This window comes from Thermobia domestica, chromosome 2, assembly GCF_964235325.1.
Source record: "Thermobia domestica chromosome 2, izTheDome1.hap1.1, whole genome shotgun sequence".
Classification (NCBI taxonomy): domain Eukaryota; kingdom Metazoa; phylum Arthropoda; class Insecta; order Zygentoma; family Lepismatidae; genus Thermobia; species Thermobia domestica.
In genome coordinates, this window is record NC_137455.1 from 2,065,075 (window position 1) to 2,078,345 (window position 13,271).

The window sequence follows — 13,271 nt, forward strand, 5'->3', positions numbered from 1 at the left end:
GAGGAATTCAAAGCGGCATTGATCGCAAATTATGAAAATGACTTTTTGCTGGCAAATAGAGATGCCACCCTTAGAAATCAACACTTCAATCCTCGATTGCACAAATCTCTTGTAGAGTTTGTTGTAAATGTCTACAACGACTTATAGGTCGTTAATCCTTTGCAATCGGAATCGAGAATAATAGCATCGATTCGAAATTTGCTTCCATTTAAACTGCAACAGATCTTATTTTCCACACAGTGTATGAGTTTCAGCCATTTATTGATGCTTGTCCAATGCTACGAAACTCAATACCATGCCATGAACCCACAATCAGGAATGGGTAAAAATAAGAATAATTCAGATCATTTGGTGCCTGTTCGGAATTTAAATATTCGGAGTGTGAATAATACAGAACCTAACCTAAGCCGAGTATACTCTAGCAATCCAAATGAGCAAAATAGACAAGGTTATGTAGGGAATCCGCTTAACCTAACTAATCATGGTAATTATGATGTCAGATCACTCAACAGCAGTAGATATAAAAATAATCGAAGTACTGAGCGAAATTCCAGAAATGTAGCGAACTACGTGGATAGACGTAATTGGAGATCCAGAGATGGGACTTCATATCAAAGTCAGAATCACGATGAAAGACATGTACAACACAATGTAGAACCTAATCATGATAGCGCAGTACAATGTACTTTATTAGAACCGTATGCAAGTTCGAATGTAACCTGATTACCGTTACTGAAATTAGGTTAAATTCATGTTAGTTGTAGATTCCTGTAAATTTTCATTTTAAGTTTATGTGTTAATATCAATAATGAAAACGATTCTTAAAAATACTTGAAATGCTTAAATAGAGTTTTAGGTAGACTGGAAAATTAATTTTCAAATGATTTTTATTCTTTCTTGTTAATATGAGGAATTATAATTCGATTTATAATTAATTAAAAGCAAAGATTATTTATATTAGATTGATTTGTGTTGAAAACTTAATTATCAAAGATTATGTTAAAAAGAAGCTCTATTCTATAAAATCAATTATCCAACGACTACCTCGAAAGAAATTCTTCTTTATTATAACATCTTAGTGCTACTATGTATACCTTTAAATGCAACATCCGACTTATTTGTTATTTAATGCGCCCGTAAAGATTAATATTATTTGTAACCCACGTTTGTCCTTTACATTTTTCGAAATCGCACCCGTCGACGATTAATTAAATAAGCGACGATATTTCAATAAGGAAATATATTAATAATATAGTGGATAATAATAAAATAAATATAATTAATGTAATTAAAGATAAATATTGATGAAATGAAAGAATTGTTATGAATGTATTTATATATATATATGTATATGTGAAATATAATGAATAGATATACAAGGTGCGATCAAAATATGAGGGACATATATAATATAAGAACACTAATGTAAACGGACCAGTGGTTCTTGAAGATAAAAGCCAAGCCTACTCATGACTTTTATATTCAGTCCCTTTGTCGAGCGACATTTTTATACAACAAAATACTTTGGTTTGTGTAATGTTTACCTGTACCTTGGGCAGAAAGTACTCATACATATGCACTATACTTAGTAGAATGTTCATTTTTATATTAACAAAAGAAGATTGTTTTTAATATATGTAAGTGATTATTATGGGATAGTTGATGATATGAACATGTTTTATGGTTAACTAGTCAGTGAGTTTGTGTACTTAACAGTTTTAAGAAAAGGATATTATAAGTTATATCAAATAATAAACCAGTTTAACAGCGTTTATAGACGTTGTCAGTTTTATTAAAAAGGTGAGATTAATGGTATTTAAATATCGAAACTAATATTTTTATGCCAAAGAATTACTACCACTTCGGATTTTTATCCCAGCAAACGAACCAGGTTTACGACTATCTTTTGATAAGTCGTTATAGTATCCATTATGGATTGCATTTAACCCCTCTCTGAAAACACGTGTTTTTCCAGATAAATGGAAGTCATCTATAGTTTGCCCAATACCAAAGACCAACAATAAAAATGAAATAAACAACTACCGGCCCATATCAATTTTATCTACTTTTGCAACGGTATTTGAACAAATTTTATACAGACGGATAATTCACCACATACAACCATAATATCATCATACCAACATGTCTTTATTCCATACAAATCAACAACTAATCTTGCAATTATCACAGACTTTATAGCAAACTCGTTAGATGTTGGATGTCGGGTGAATGTAATATATATAGATTTTGAAAAGGCGTTTGACAGAGTCAATCACAAAGTATTATTACATAAGCTAAACAACTATAATTTCTCTCCTCCCTTGATCAAGTTCTTCTCATCATACTTAAGCAACCGTAAACGAAACGTTATCTACAAAGAGTTTAAATCAACTGACTATACTGCGTACTCTGGAATTCCACAGGGCTCCAGCCTAGGTCCGTTATTGTTTCTTTTGTTCATTAACAATCTCCCTGATCACATATCATTAAGTAACAAATTACTCTTTGCTGATGACCTCGAAATATATGCTAGGATAGAGACCATCCATGACTGTCTCAACTTACAACATGACTTAGAAAATATTGCAAATTGGTGTTCTTTTAATAAACTTAGTATAAACATAAAATTCTATCGTTTACTAGAAACAAAAATCGAATAGAGTTTAATTATTGATTTAATCAGATCGTATTAAACAGATTAAATTCAGTGACAGATCTCTGGGTTACGTTTGATACGAAACTAACATTTAATAAGCATATAGTGAACATAGTTAACGAATTTCTTAAAATATTAGGATTCATAATTAGAACGGGAAAGAAGTTTAACAATATTACTACACTAACAAAAATGTATTACTCTTATGTCCGATCAAAACTGGAATATGCTGCTGTGATCTAGAACCCATCGCAACAACAATACTGAAACCAACTGGAAAAAATTCAATCCAAATTTATCAAATACTTAGTATACAAGGGTACTGGAATCTATCCATCTTACGAAAACTATCTTACATGAATACACAACTTCTGTATCCCTACACTAGAACAAAGGCGAAATTTGGTAGATCTGATCATTCTTTGTAAAATAGTACAAAATGAGTTTAATTGTATAGATCTGATATCGACACTAAATTTTCATGTCCTGACACTTAAAACTCGTGTTGAAAACTCTGGTCCGTTCTATTGCAAAAAGGCAAGGACCAACGTATTATTGAAGTCACCAATCTGGAGAATAAGCTCTTCTTATAACAAATTATGTATCGAACACAACGAAATTGATATCTGTAATATGAACTATAATATGTTCAAGAAAATTATTGTAAGTTTATTTTGTAATGCACCAACACTATAATTGTGCCTTGCCTGTTGTGTTGTTGTTCACAAATAAATAAATAAATAAATAAATAAATAAATAAATAAATAAATAAATAAAGAGTGACCAATTCTTTAATTTGTTTTCATCAGTACAGAAACATGAATTTTAGAGTTTGACAAATATTATTTGTAGTATTTTTGACGATGTTATCTATGTTGAGACTAAAATTATTTGGTATTAATTTGACAAGAAATTATTAATCCGATATTATTTTATTTAATTCGATACTGTTTTATTTTATTATATTTTATATTTTCAGTAAATAGATTACATTGTATGTAATATGTGTTTATTTTTGTGTGATAAGGTGCTGTAGTTTTGCCATTAGGCTGTTCATGGCACAGAAATAATAATAATAATAATAATAATAATAATAATAATAATAATAATAATAATAATAATGGTCGGTTGACCTCATATTTAAACAGAAGGAAATTTATCGTAAAATATAAAGGCAAACTGTCTGCTATTCATAGTAATACCTCCGGGGTACCCCAGGGTTCTAATCTTGGTCCACTATTGTTTTTGCTGTATATTAATGATATTTGTGTTGATTTAACTTGTGAATATCTGTTATAGGCAGATGATATTAAAATTTTCAGTCAAATTAAGTCCAAACAAAACCAAGATATTTTGCAAAATATATATATATATATATATATATATATATATATAGATATAGATATAGATATCTTAGTTAAATGGTCCGAAGAGAATTCCCTACCCCTGAACTTTAACAAAACGCAAGGAATAACATTTTCAAGGAAAGTTAACCCTTCCATCTACAAATACAGGATAGTAAATCAACATATCCAATTTGTTAAGCATGTCAGAGATATAGGAGTAATATTAGATGAAAGATTGCTTTTTCAAAAAAATCTTCATTTTGTTATCTCCAAAGCAAGGAGGAATTTAACAATGATTAAATGGTTGTGTCGAAATTTTACAAATATTAACACCTGCAAAATTCTCTATATGTGTAATGTTAGATCTCACCTTGAATATTGTACGGTAATCTGGAATAGTGAAGCAAAATATTTTAGTTCTTCGATTGAATCAGTTCAAAATTCATTCCTAGCCTGGTTAAAATGGAAGTTTAAAGAAATAGGAGAGGCGAGCGAGTCAGACATAAGGGTGTCCCTCTGTCTGACAGGCGTCTGCTCTTTGATTTGAAATTTTTTCATGTCATTCTGCATGGAAATTTTGTTCTGGAGAATTTTTTTTCTTTAAAAATTCCTCACAGAAACATTAGGAAATTCGCTCCGTTTATTAGTAAATATCTAACTAGGTCTTCTATATATAAAAGTATAGAAACAGCTAATAACTTTTATCCAGTTCTTGATTTATTTCATAAGAATTTCAAGAAGGTGCATGAATCACTTTTTAATTTTTTAAAATAAATGATGAAATGTCTTAATATCTTTAGGCTTGCAACTGATTTTCTTAGTTTTGTTTTGTATTCTTCTAAATATTGCATGGATTTGTTTTATATATATATTGTACTTTTAAAAATCAAATTATAAGAATTTTTAATTATGAACAGATACACATGTTTGTTTCTTATTTTTATTATATTTCTGGATGTCATTTGGTAAAGTTTGTAAGGTGCCATTTGATAGATTCTTTTATGTTTTGTTAGGTTTTATACTGTTCTCTCGTCTTCATTTTATCATCTTTTCTTTTCTTCTATGCCTAATTCCTTCTTTACTACGTTAACTGCATTTTTGCTTTTTTTTAAAAAAAAATTGGTACGAATTTTTTCATTTGTGTCATGATTTTTTTCCCTCATGCTTATTTTTTTCGTCAATATTAATAGCCTTATGCATCTGTGTATTGTACCGAAGTGTTTAACTTAGAAATATTTATTTTCATGTTGTATTAACAGCTACATAGTTTATTTTTGATTTTTTTCTCTTTTAATATTTTGTAAACTGTTACAACTACATGGTTAATAATAATCTATTTTTGAATTTTACTTTGTAAACTAATCCTATATGGTATACCTTTTTTTATATGCATGTTAATTATGCTTTTTTTCACTATTGTTATTTTTGTATTTTCCAGTTTGTAACAGATACGGCATGTTTTTGTTATTTTTTTGAACAAATAACAACAGAAAAAAAAAGCATTTTGGTTTTAAGAAGAGAAAGAGTATAAGAGACATATTGGTTTACTTACGGTAATCAGTAAAAAGTTTATAGGCGAAGGAAAGGAAGTATATAGGTAGCATTTATTAAATTAGAAGAAGCTTTTGACCAAATGAAGTAAGAAATGTTGATAGTAGTTCTACAGAAGGTGAGAACGGACTGAAAGGATGGATTATATCGCGTGTTTGAGTTTGAACTTAAAGCCACAGAAGCCATTTCTGTTCAATGTTTGCTTTCTGGACACGACCTATCACCAAAACTTCTTCTGAATCCCAACATGTCTCTTGCATTTGCTTCACTGGAGGCTTTTTGTATCTTGAAATTTTTGACTGTTGTAAACTATGAGCAGGGGCGGATCCAGGACGGACTTCTGGGGGGCGGTGGGTTGTAATACTGCTACTTAGAGCTACTTTTAAGAGCTCCAAACTTTGGATGGGTTTTCTTTATATATATAAAATAAGAAAGTTTCTTCTTCGCCCCGATCGCCCCCCCCCCTGGATCCGCCATTGACTATGAGTAATAATATGTTATTTTTTCATCAGTAGATTAGTTTCTCATCAGTTATTTATTTCGATAGTGACTTAATTTACACATTAACTCTGATTAAATGGGTAACTAAGAGAAACTAATAAGGATCGAAGTATAAGAATCAGAGTAGACGTATATTACTGTAGAAGGGAAATTGCCTTTGACCAACATTATTCAGTTTTTTTTTTTTTTTAGAAGAAAAGAAATTATAAACATGGTTAAGAACATAGTTCAATAGCAAATAAAAGGATTGAAGTCCTCCTTTCTAGAGAATTTAGCTTTTGTAGTCAATTTATAAGAGTCGGCTGAATTTTTTCTTGGACTTCCCCATTCGAACAGACTCCTACACTTTAGGCTTACCATTAATTATTCTTATAATTCCACTTATGTTCTTGTCTTTTCACTAAGAAACAGCTGTTTCTCGTAAATGAATAAAATATACAGTATATCTAAATTATGCTTCCTTCTTTACGAGTCGTTTTCCTGAAAAATGGCTGGATGTAACTATATATTTGGTGCTAGCAAATTTTATTAGTAATATTAATATTATTATTTCAGTTCACTCGTAGTTACATTTTTCAATCAGTTAACTTACTTTATATTTTTGTTTTGATTTCTATATCCATAGATATGTACTTCCATGACTTGGCGATTATTTTATCTTCTTTCCTCTTGTTCCGTTGCAAATCATTCTTCTCCCTCTTAAGTATTCTAATGTATACAAACACTTAATATGTGCTTGTGTGTACAAACAGTTTACACGTATTCTTCTTTATAAACAATATATTGTAATGTACCACGTGCTTGTGTTTATAAACATTACACATGTTCCTGTTTGTAAACATCAACCACATGTATTTACGATGGAGTACTAAGTCTTATGTTGGATTACTACAAGAAGCAGACGATGAACCACCAATATCACCAACAAGTCACATGACAAGGGAGCAGCAGCACCACCGCCACCCGGAGCGCCTATATGACGAAGAAGATTCAACGGACAGTCACCAATCTGCGATTGGTCACCACTCCTCTAGCTTGCCTGGGGCTCTAGAAGAAAACCAACCTAAAAGCCTCTAGTTTGCTGCGGAACTCTAGGCGTCCCTTCCTTCCCTCTTAGCTTGCACGAAGCTCTATCGTTATCCCAACCTCAGTTGCTTAGCCTGCTTCAGGGTTCTGTAACTCTTAACGCCCCTACTTCCTACTGCTTAGCTTGCTCGGAGCTCTGTAGAGATCCTGCCCTAAGTCTGTACGGTCTTGGGCCACCGTTCCCCTATCTTACATTAGAGAAAATTATATTATAGTATTTCTGTAAATACTATTGTATTTTATTAGAAGATTTTTTATAATAAAAACCGGTAGTGAGAGTCGATTCCGGACTCTAATTAACTCTACATAACTTTAACTACCCTCACAAAGGGAAAAACTTTACAAGTATTATATTCTTGTATTATATTCTTGTTTATACCTATTTTATCTCATATTAAAGAAATTACATTATTGTACTATTCTTGTAAAATACTGTTTATAGCGGATTTTTATAATAAACCGGTAGTTGAAACAATTCCAGACATATATTTTACTCTACAAGCTCTACGTCCCCCTTCGCAGGGAGAATTTTACAGTATTTTCACTCACGTAACATTTGATCCGTGGTCTGCTCATCCTGCTTTCGCTGGTGATCTGACAACACTAGTCTTCTCTTTAATTTTCTGTCGTTTTTATCTCTTGTCATTGGTAGTAATATTTTTTTTTAGTTTTTTTTTTTATTTATCTGTTATCTTTTTTTTCCCTCAGGTAAAAACCCTGCTAATGGCATCTGAATTGGTGATTGGTTCGAAGAATGCGACGGCGCAACAGGAGAGGAAGAAGTTGCTGACAGATGTTCACATTTACATGGGAGGTTTATGTCTCAACGCTGTTCCAAATAGTCCTGCCACTTTTGTGGAGACGTCCATTGTGAGTCTGAGTGTACGGAGGACGTCTGTAAGAGGAAAATCCAAGGCATTTTTTGATGTACCTGATGGAGTACCTCGCAGGAAAAAATACATAAATGATACTGGATCTGTGAGTAATGTTTATGATTTGTAAGGTCGTCTTCTATTATTTTGATTAACATGTCCAGCATTTTGGGGTTGCTAAATTTGTAATTATGCTAGGACACGCTGCAAGAAACTACAGCATTGTGCGCTTAGAAAGAAAAATATTCTGAAGACAAACAAGTAACATTTTTGTTTTCGCTTTTCTATTTTAGGACTACTGTGTGCCTGAGTTTGTACTTTCGTGGCGTAGTTCTGAATTTAATTTTTGATGCATGTCACATTTCCATTCAGGGCTGTAACTATTTTTTAAGTTTTAGTCGGGCAGATATTGTTTTAGATTGGACTTTAAATATTTTCTTAATAAACAAGATTAAAATATATTCATTGGTGTTTTAGGACTGTATATTGAAACATAATTGAATCAGTACTTTTGAAAAGATCATGAATCAGAAAAGTAAAATTATGAGAAAATTAAAAAAAAAAAAAAAAAAAAAACCTTTAACTTTTGAAAATCCTGATAGACATGAAATAGTCGATCTCTGAAAAAGTAAAGTTTTCTTGGCATTGTACGAAATGAACAACTTGTCTAGAGCTATTGGTCTTCCAAAACAAATAAATAAAAAGTTGGACTAAAGCTCTTTTCTAAAGATATGTGAAATAAGTGAACATTTGAGATATATTTTTGTTCACACAGCATTTACTAGAGATTTATGGATAGAATAAATCCAATAAAATGCATGTTCGAATGACGAACTACATAAGTATTATTCATAATATCTTCCTTCTTCAACTTATTCCGTTGTAGCTCAGTTGATGATTTCTTGGTAGAACTTAATCATTTCCTCATCATTAAGAATGTACTTTAGAAGTTTCTTGATATCTGTTATCATGTTGGTGTTGATTGGACAGTCTGTAGAGTAAGTTTTCTCTGTTTGTAACGATGATATGAGTTTCACAAATCGGTGATCAGTCGAAATAAATGTTCTGTAAACCCATCGATTAACTCTTTTGCTTTCACAACTCCAGAATCGCTATTTTCTGATTACTAACAATATTCAAAGTAGAAAAACTGAGACACACAAAAGTCAACCCTTTGATTTCTAGGAACTACTTTTCCCAATGAAACGATTCACAGTGTTGCTATCTTGTAATATTTTGGTCACCATTTCTTGAATTCTAGTGCAAAATTTTTCCCACCACTGTGACAACAAACCTTCCAGCTGCAACTGGTGCTTGGGCAATCATTTTTCTATACTCATTAAGGGTGTAGACATGATCTGCTTTGTTCGTTTTCTTTTTGATAGTACCAAAGTCCCTGTCGGAAGGGAGAAATGAGTGTCTTCGCATTGGAAAGTACAGGGACCGTTTTGCCAGCGATATTGAAATGTTCGTGTCTTTAATTTTAGCAGTTTTTATCTGAACTTGCTCGCATGGTTTGCTATTCCTTACACCCTTTTTACGTTTTGTGGGAGACAAAGCAATATCATCTTCACCTAACGACGCCATTTTGACAACTGCCAACACAGGCTGTTACTTTGAAAAGAGCATCAGTCACTGACTTATGCCTTTTTCACAGCAAACGCAGATCTGCCAATACCTACATCTTCTATTGTCAACAAGGTACGCTTGCCATTTCCTACCTAGATGGTGCATCTACCTTTACAGAAACAAAAAGTGTTCTCAGTGCAAAATTGCTATTTTCTGACTGATGACCTTTTCAAAACTACTGATTCAATCATTATCATTATAAGATATGTGACTATGATCTTTACATTACAATGTTATATTAAAGAGAACAATGATTAGTGCGACACGGAGGAGTTGTGCTTCCTTTTCTAAATAAATCGATGACACTTATTTGTTATTTAAAATTTATTTTTAAATAATAATATTTATTGCCATATAAAACATAACAGAAATTCGAAAAGTTGTAATTCTTTTTTCAGAGTGCATCATTTCACAAAATCACAAATCCAGAAGATTAAAGGTCTTCTATGGTTTCACTCCAACTCTTCACGTTTTTCATAATTTTGGAAAAATAAATAAATAAATAATCTTATAATTTCTCTCCGTAACTTTTAAGTACTTACAGTACAAATTACTATTAATAAAGTAGTAAGTGTTACTTGTTATTGGCAGTTGGGAATCTAAAATTATGACATCATAATTATTTTGAATACCTACTACTAGTAGATATAGTATGCGTATGGTGACCATGAAACTTTTAGCTGAAAACGGGACAGGTTCCAGCTTTATAAAAATCATGAGCAATAAGAAACAGGTCAGTGCGTAAATTAGTTCTGTTTACCTTAGCAATACCTAATACATTTATATTGTAATATAATATATATAAGCTATAAAATATAAACAGCATTTAACTTACAACATAGTAGGACATGATACTCGCTGCATTTGTTTCTCTGCCCTAGCTCCGCCCTAGAGGCGAAAAATTGTGGAACAAGATACACAAACTCATTCTCCTTATCTGGAACAAGGAAGAATTGCCTCAAGAGTGGAAAGAATCAATCATTGTTCCAATTCACAAGAAAGGCAACAAAACTGACTGTAATAATTATCGAGGCATTTCTCTTCTGTCAACATTCTATAAATTTTTTTTCAAATATTCTATTAGCAAGATTGACCCCATACGCAGATGAAATTGTTGGAGATTATCAATGCGGATTTAGACGGAATCGATCAACTATCGACCAAATATTTACCATTCGCCAAATACTCGAAAAAAAGTGGGAATACAATACCCCGGTACATCAACTATTTATTGATTTTAGAAAGGCGTACGACTCGGTTAGGAGAGAAACATTATACAACGTTCTTACAGAACTTGGAATACCGAGAAAGCTAATTAGATTAATCAAGATATGTTTAAATGAATCCCAAAGTGAAGTCCGAGTAGGAAAATTTTTGTCCATGAGCTTTCACGTCGAAAATGGCCTGAAACAAGGAGATGCGTTGTTGCCATTATTATTTAACTTTGTGCTGGAATATGCTATAAGGAAAATCAAAGATAGCAACCAGGGCCTAGAGTTGAACGGTATTCACCAGGTTATGGCATATGCTGATGTAAATTTAATAGGTGATGATAGGAGAACAATAGAAAGAAATGCAGAGGTCTTATTAAACGCTTGCAGGGACATGGGTTTAGAAGTAAATGCAGATAAAACTAAATACATGGAAGTGCGTTGGGACCGGAATACAGCAAATTATGGATGCGTTAAAATATTAAATAATACTTTTGATAAAGTGGATAGTTTCAAATACCTAGGATCAATATTACCAGAGGAAAATCATATTCACGGAGAAATTAAATGTCGACTAAAAGCAGGGAATTCGTGTTACTATTCGGTTCAAAATCTCTTGTCGTCGCGAATTCTGTCGAGAAATTTGAAGCTTAAAATATATAAAACGGTAATCATGCCTGTTGTTTTGTATGGCTGCGAAACATGGTCACTTACTCTGAGGGAAGAACATAGACTGAAAGTATTTGAGAACAAGATCCTGAGACGAATATTCGAAACCAAGAGGAACGGGAATGGGGAATGGCGGAAACTTCATAACGAGGAACTACATAATTTATATGGTTTACCCAACATTGTTAGGGTCGTGAAGTCTAGGAGGCTTAGATGGGCGGGTCATGTAGCTAGAATGGAAGAAAGTAGAAACGCTTTCAAAGTCTTGACTGGAAGACCAATCGGAAAACGACCATTAGGAAGACCTAGGCGCAGATGGGAGGACAATATTAAGATGGATCTCGCAGAGATTGGAATACAAAATAGAAGCTGGATGCAGTTAGCTAAGGATAGAAGTCAGTGGAGAGCTTTTGTGAACGCGGCATTGAACCTCCGGGTTCCATAGGCCATAGAGTTAGTTAGTTTTAGTTAAGAATAATTCATTGATCAGGAAATATTTTCAAAGTATCTTCAAGGTTTTCAAAGCTGAGGGGAAAAAATTTTAGGTAAGAATTAGGAGAAGAATGAAATTCAGAAAAAGAGAAAACAATTTTATAATAGTACTTATTGCTTATAATAAAAACGTATATTCCAGGGACGATGTGTAATCTATTCCAATAGTCTTGCGTTGTTCATAAAGTTAATGTAATTAATTTAAAATTTTAGTTATATTTTGTTATTACAAATAGCAGAAGAAAATCTCAATCGATAATCTGGATGATTTTGGTATTTCGATTGCAGGTGAGTTTAGGAAGTCAGCTATCCCGAAAGTACAGCAGCTGGAGCTGTAAAAATGAAGGTGGTCAATGTGATTCTGTGTGCTTAGCAAGTGGGATGTATCCTGAAGATTACCTATCCGATGATCCTCGATCGGAAACCTCCAAAGAAAGGTAACCCTGTAATAATTACTTGCTGTGAATAGAATCAATTATTTAACACTGTCGCAATGCATAAGAAATAAAACTTAAATGCAACGAATCCAGCAAAACTTAAATTACAGTGTAAATTAACCAACGTACACATTAATAACAAAGGGAGGTTCTGTCTTTGTCAAATTAAACACGTGGCAAAACAAGAAGTTTTGTTATACATAAAACGTTATTCTATTGTTGAGCTTTATTGTGGTTCAATGACAGCAAACTCGTAGCATTAGTAGAACTGTGTACCAGCAATAAAGCAGCGCCCTCTTCTGTACTAGTGTTGGGCTCTCGCTTGTGTTAGTGTTACGCTAGGCTTGACCAATGGATAGCTGTTAAAGGAAGTGGTAACATGAAAGCAATGCTGAATTGATCAGTATGGAATTAAACATATTTGTGACATCCAATGAAGATAGGTGTAAATCACTAGCTCATTCAATGACCTGATGTCAAGAATTACTTCCATACTCTTTTTGATGGAGTAGTGTTTCAAACTTGTGATGTCAGAAATGAAAAATGTTAACCACTTAGCTTTGTAAGCAGAAGAGTTTCTGCCGGAGATAAGTCTTAAAGGAATGTTTTCTTTGTGAAATTTTGTAAGTCCAAAAATGAACGGTAATAATGAAACGTCTACTTTGAGAAATTTAGCATACTTTGATCAATGATTCAAGATCTTCAACAGTGGTGTTTACTTTCCTAATGATTCCGTTGAGCAGAGTTTTTACTCTGTACATTGCGAACGTATTACCTTTATCAGACTTAATGAACGGTACCAACAATTGCTTTTGCCATGC

General features: G+C 32.5%; 1 protein-coding gene across 1 annotated transcript in view; it reads left to right on the forward strand.

Moving 5' to 3' along the window:
* LOC145669808 (uncharacterized) overlaps positions 1-13,271 on the forward strand; it is a 330,876-nt gene that overhangs the window by 283,482 nt on the left and 34,123 nt on the right. Inside the window, exons 34-35 of the mRNA XM_081738154.1 lie at positions 7,849-8,118; positions 12,302-12,450. Of these exons, the coding sequence (XP_081594280.1) occupies positions 7,849-8,118; positions 12,302-12,450 (419 nt within the window). The remainder of the gene's footprint in view (positions 1-7,848; positions 8,119-12,301; positions 12,451-13,271) is intronic.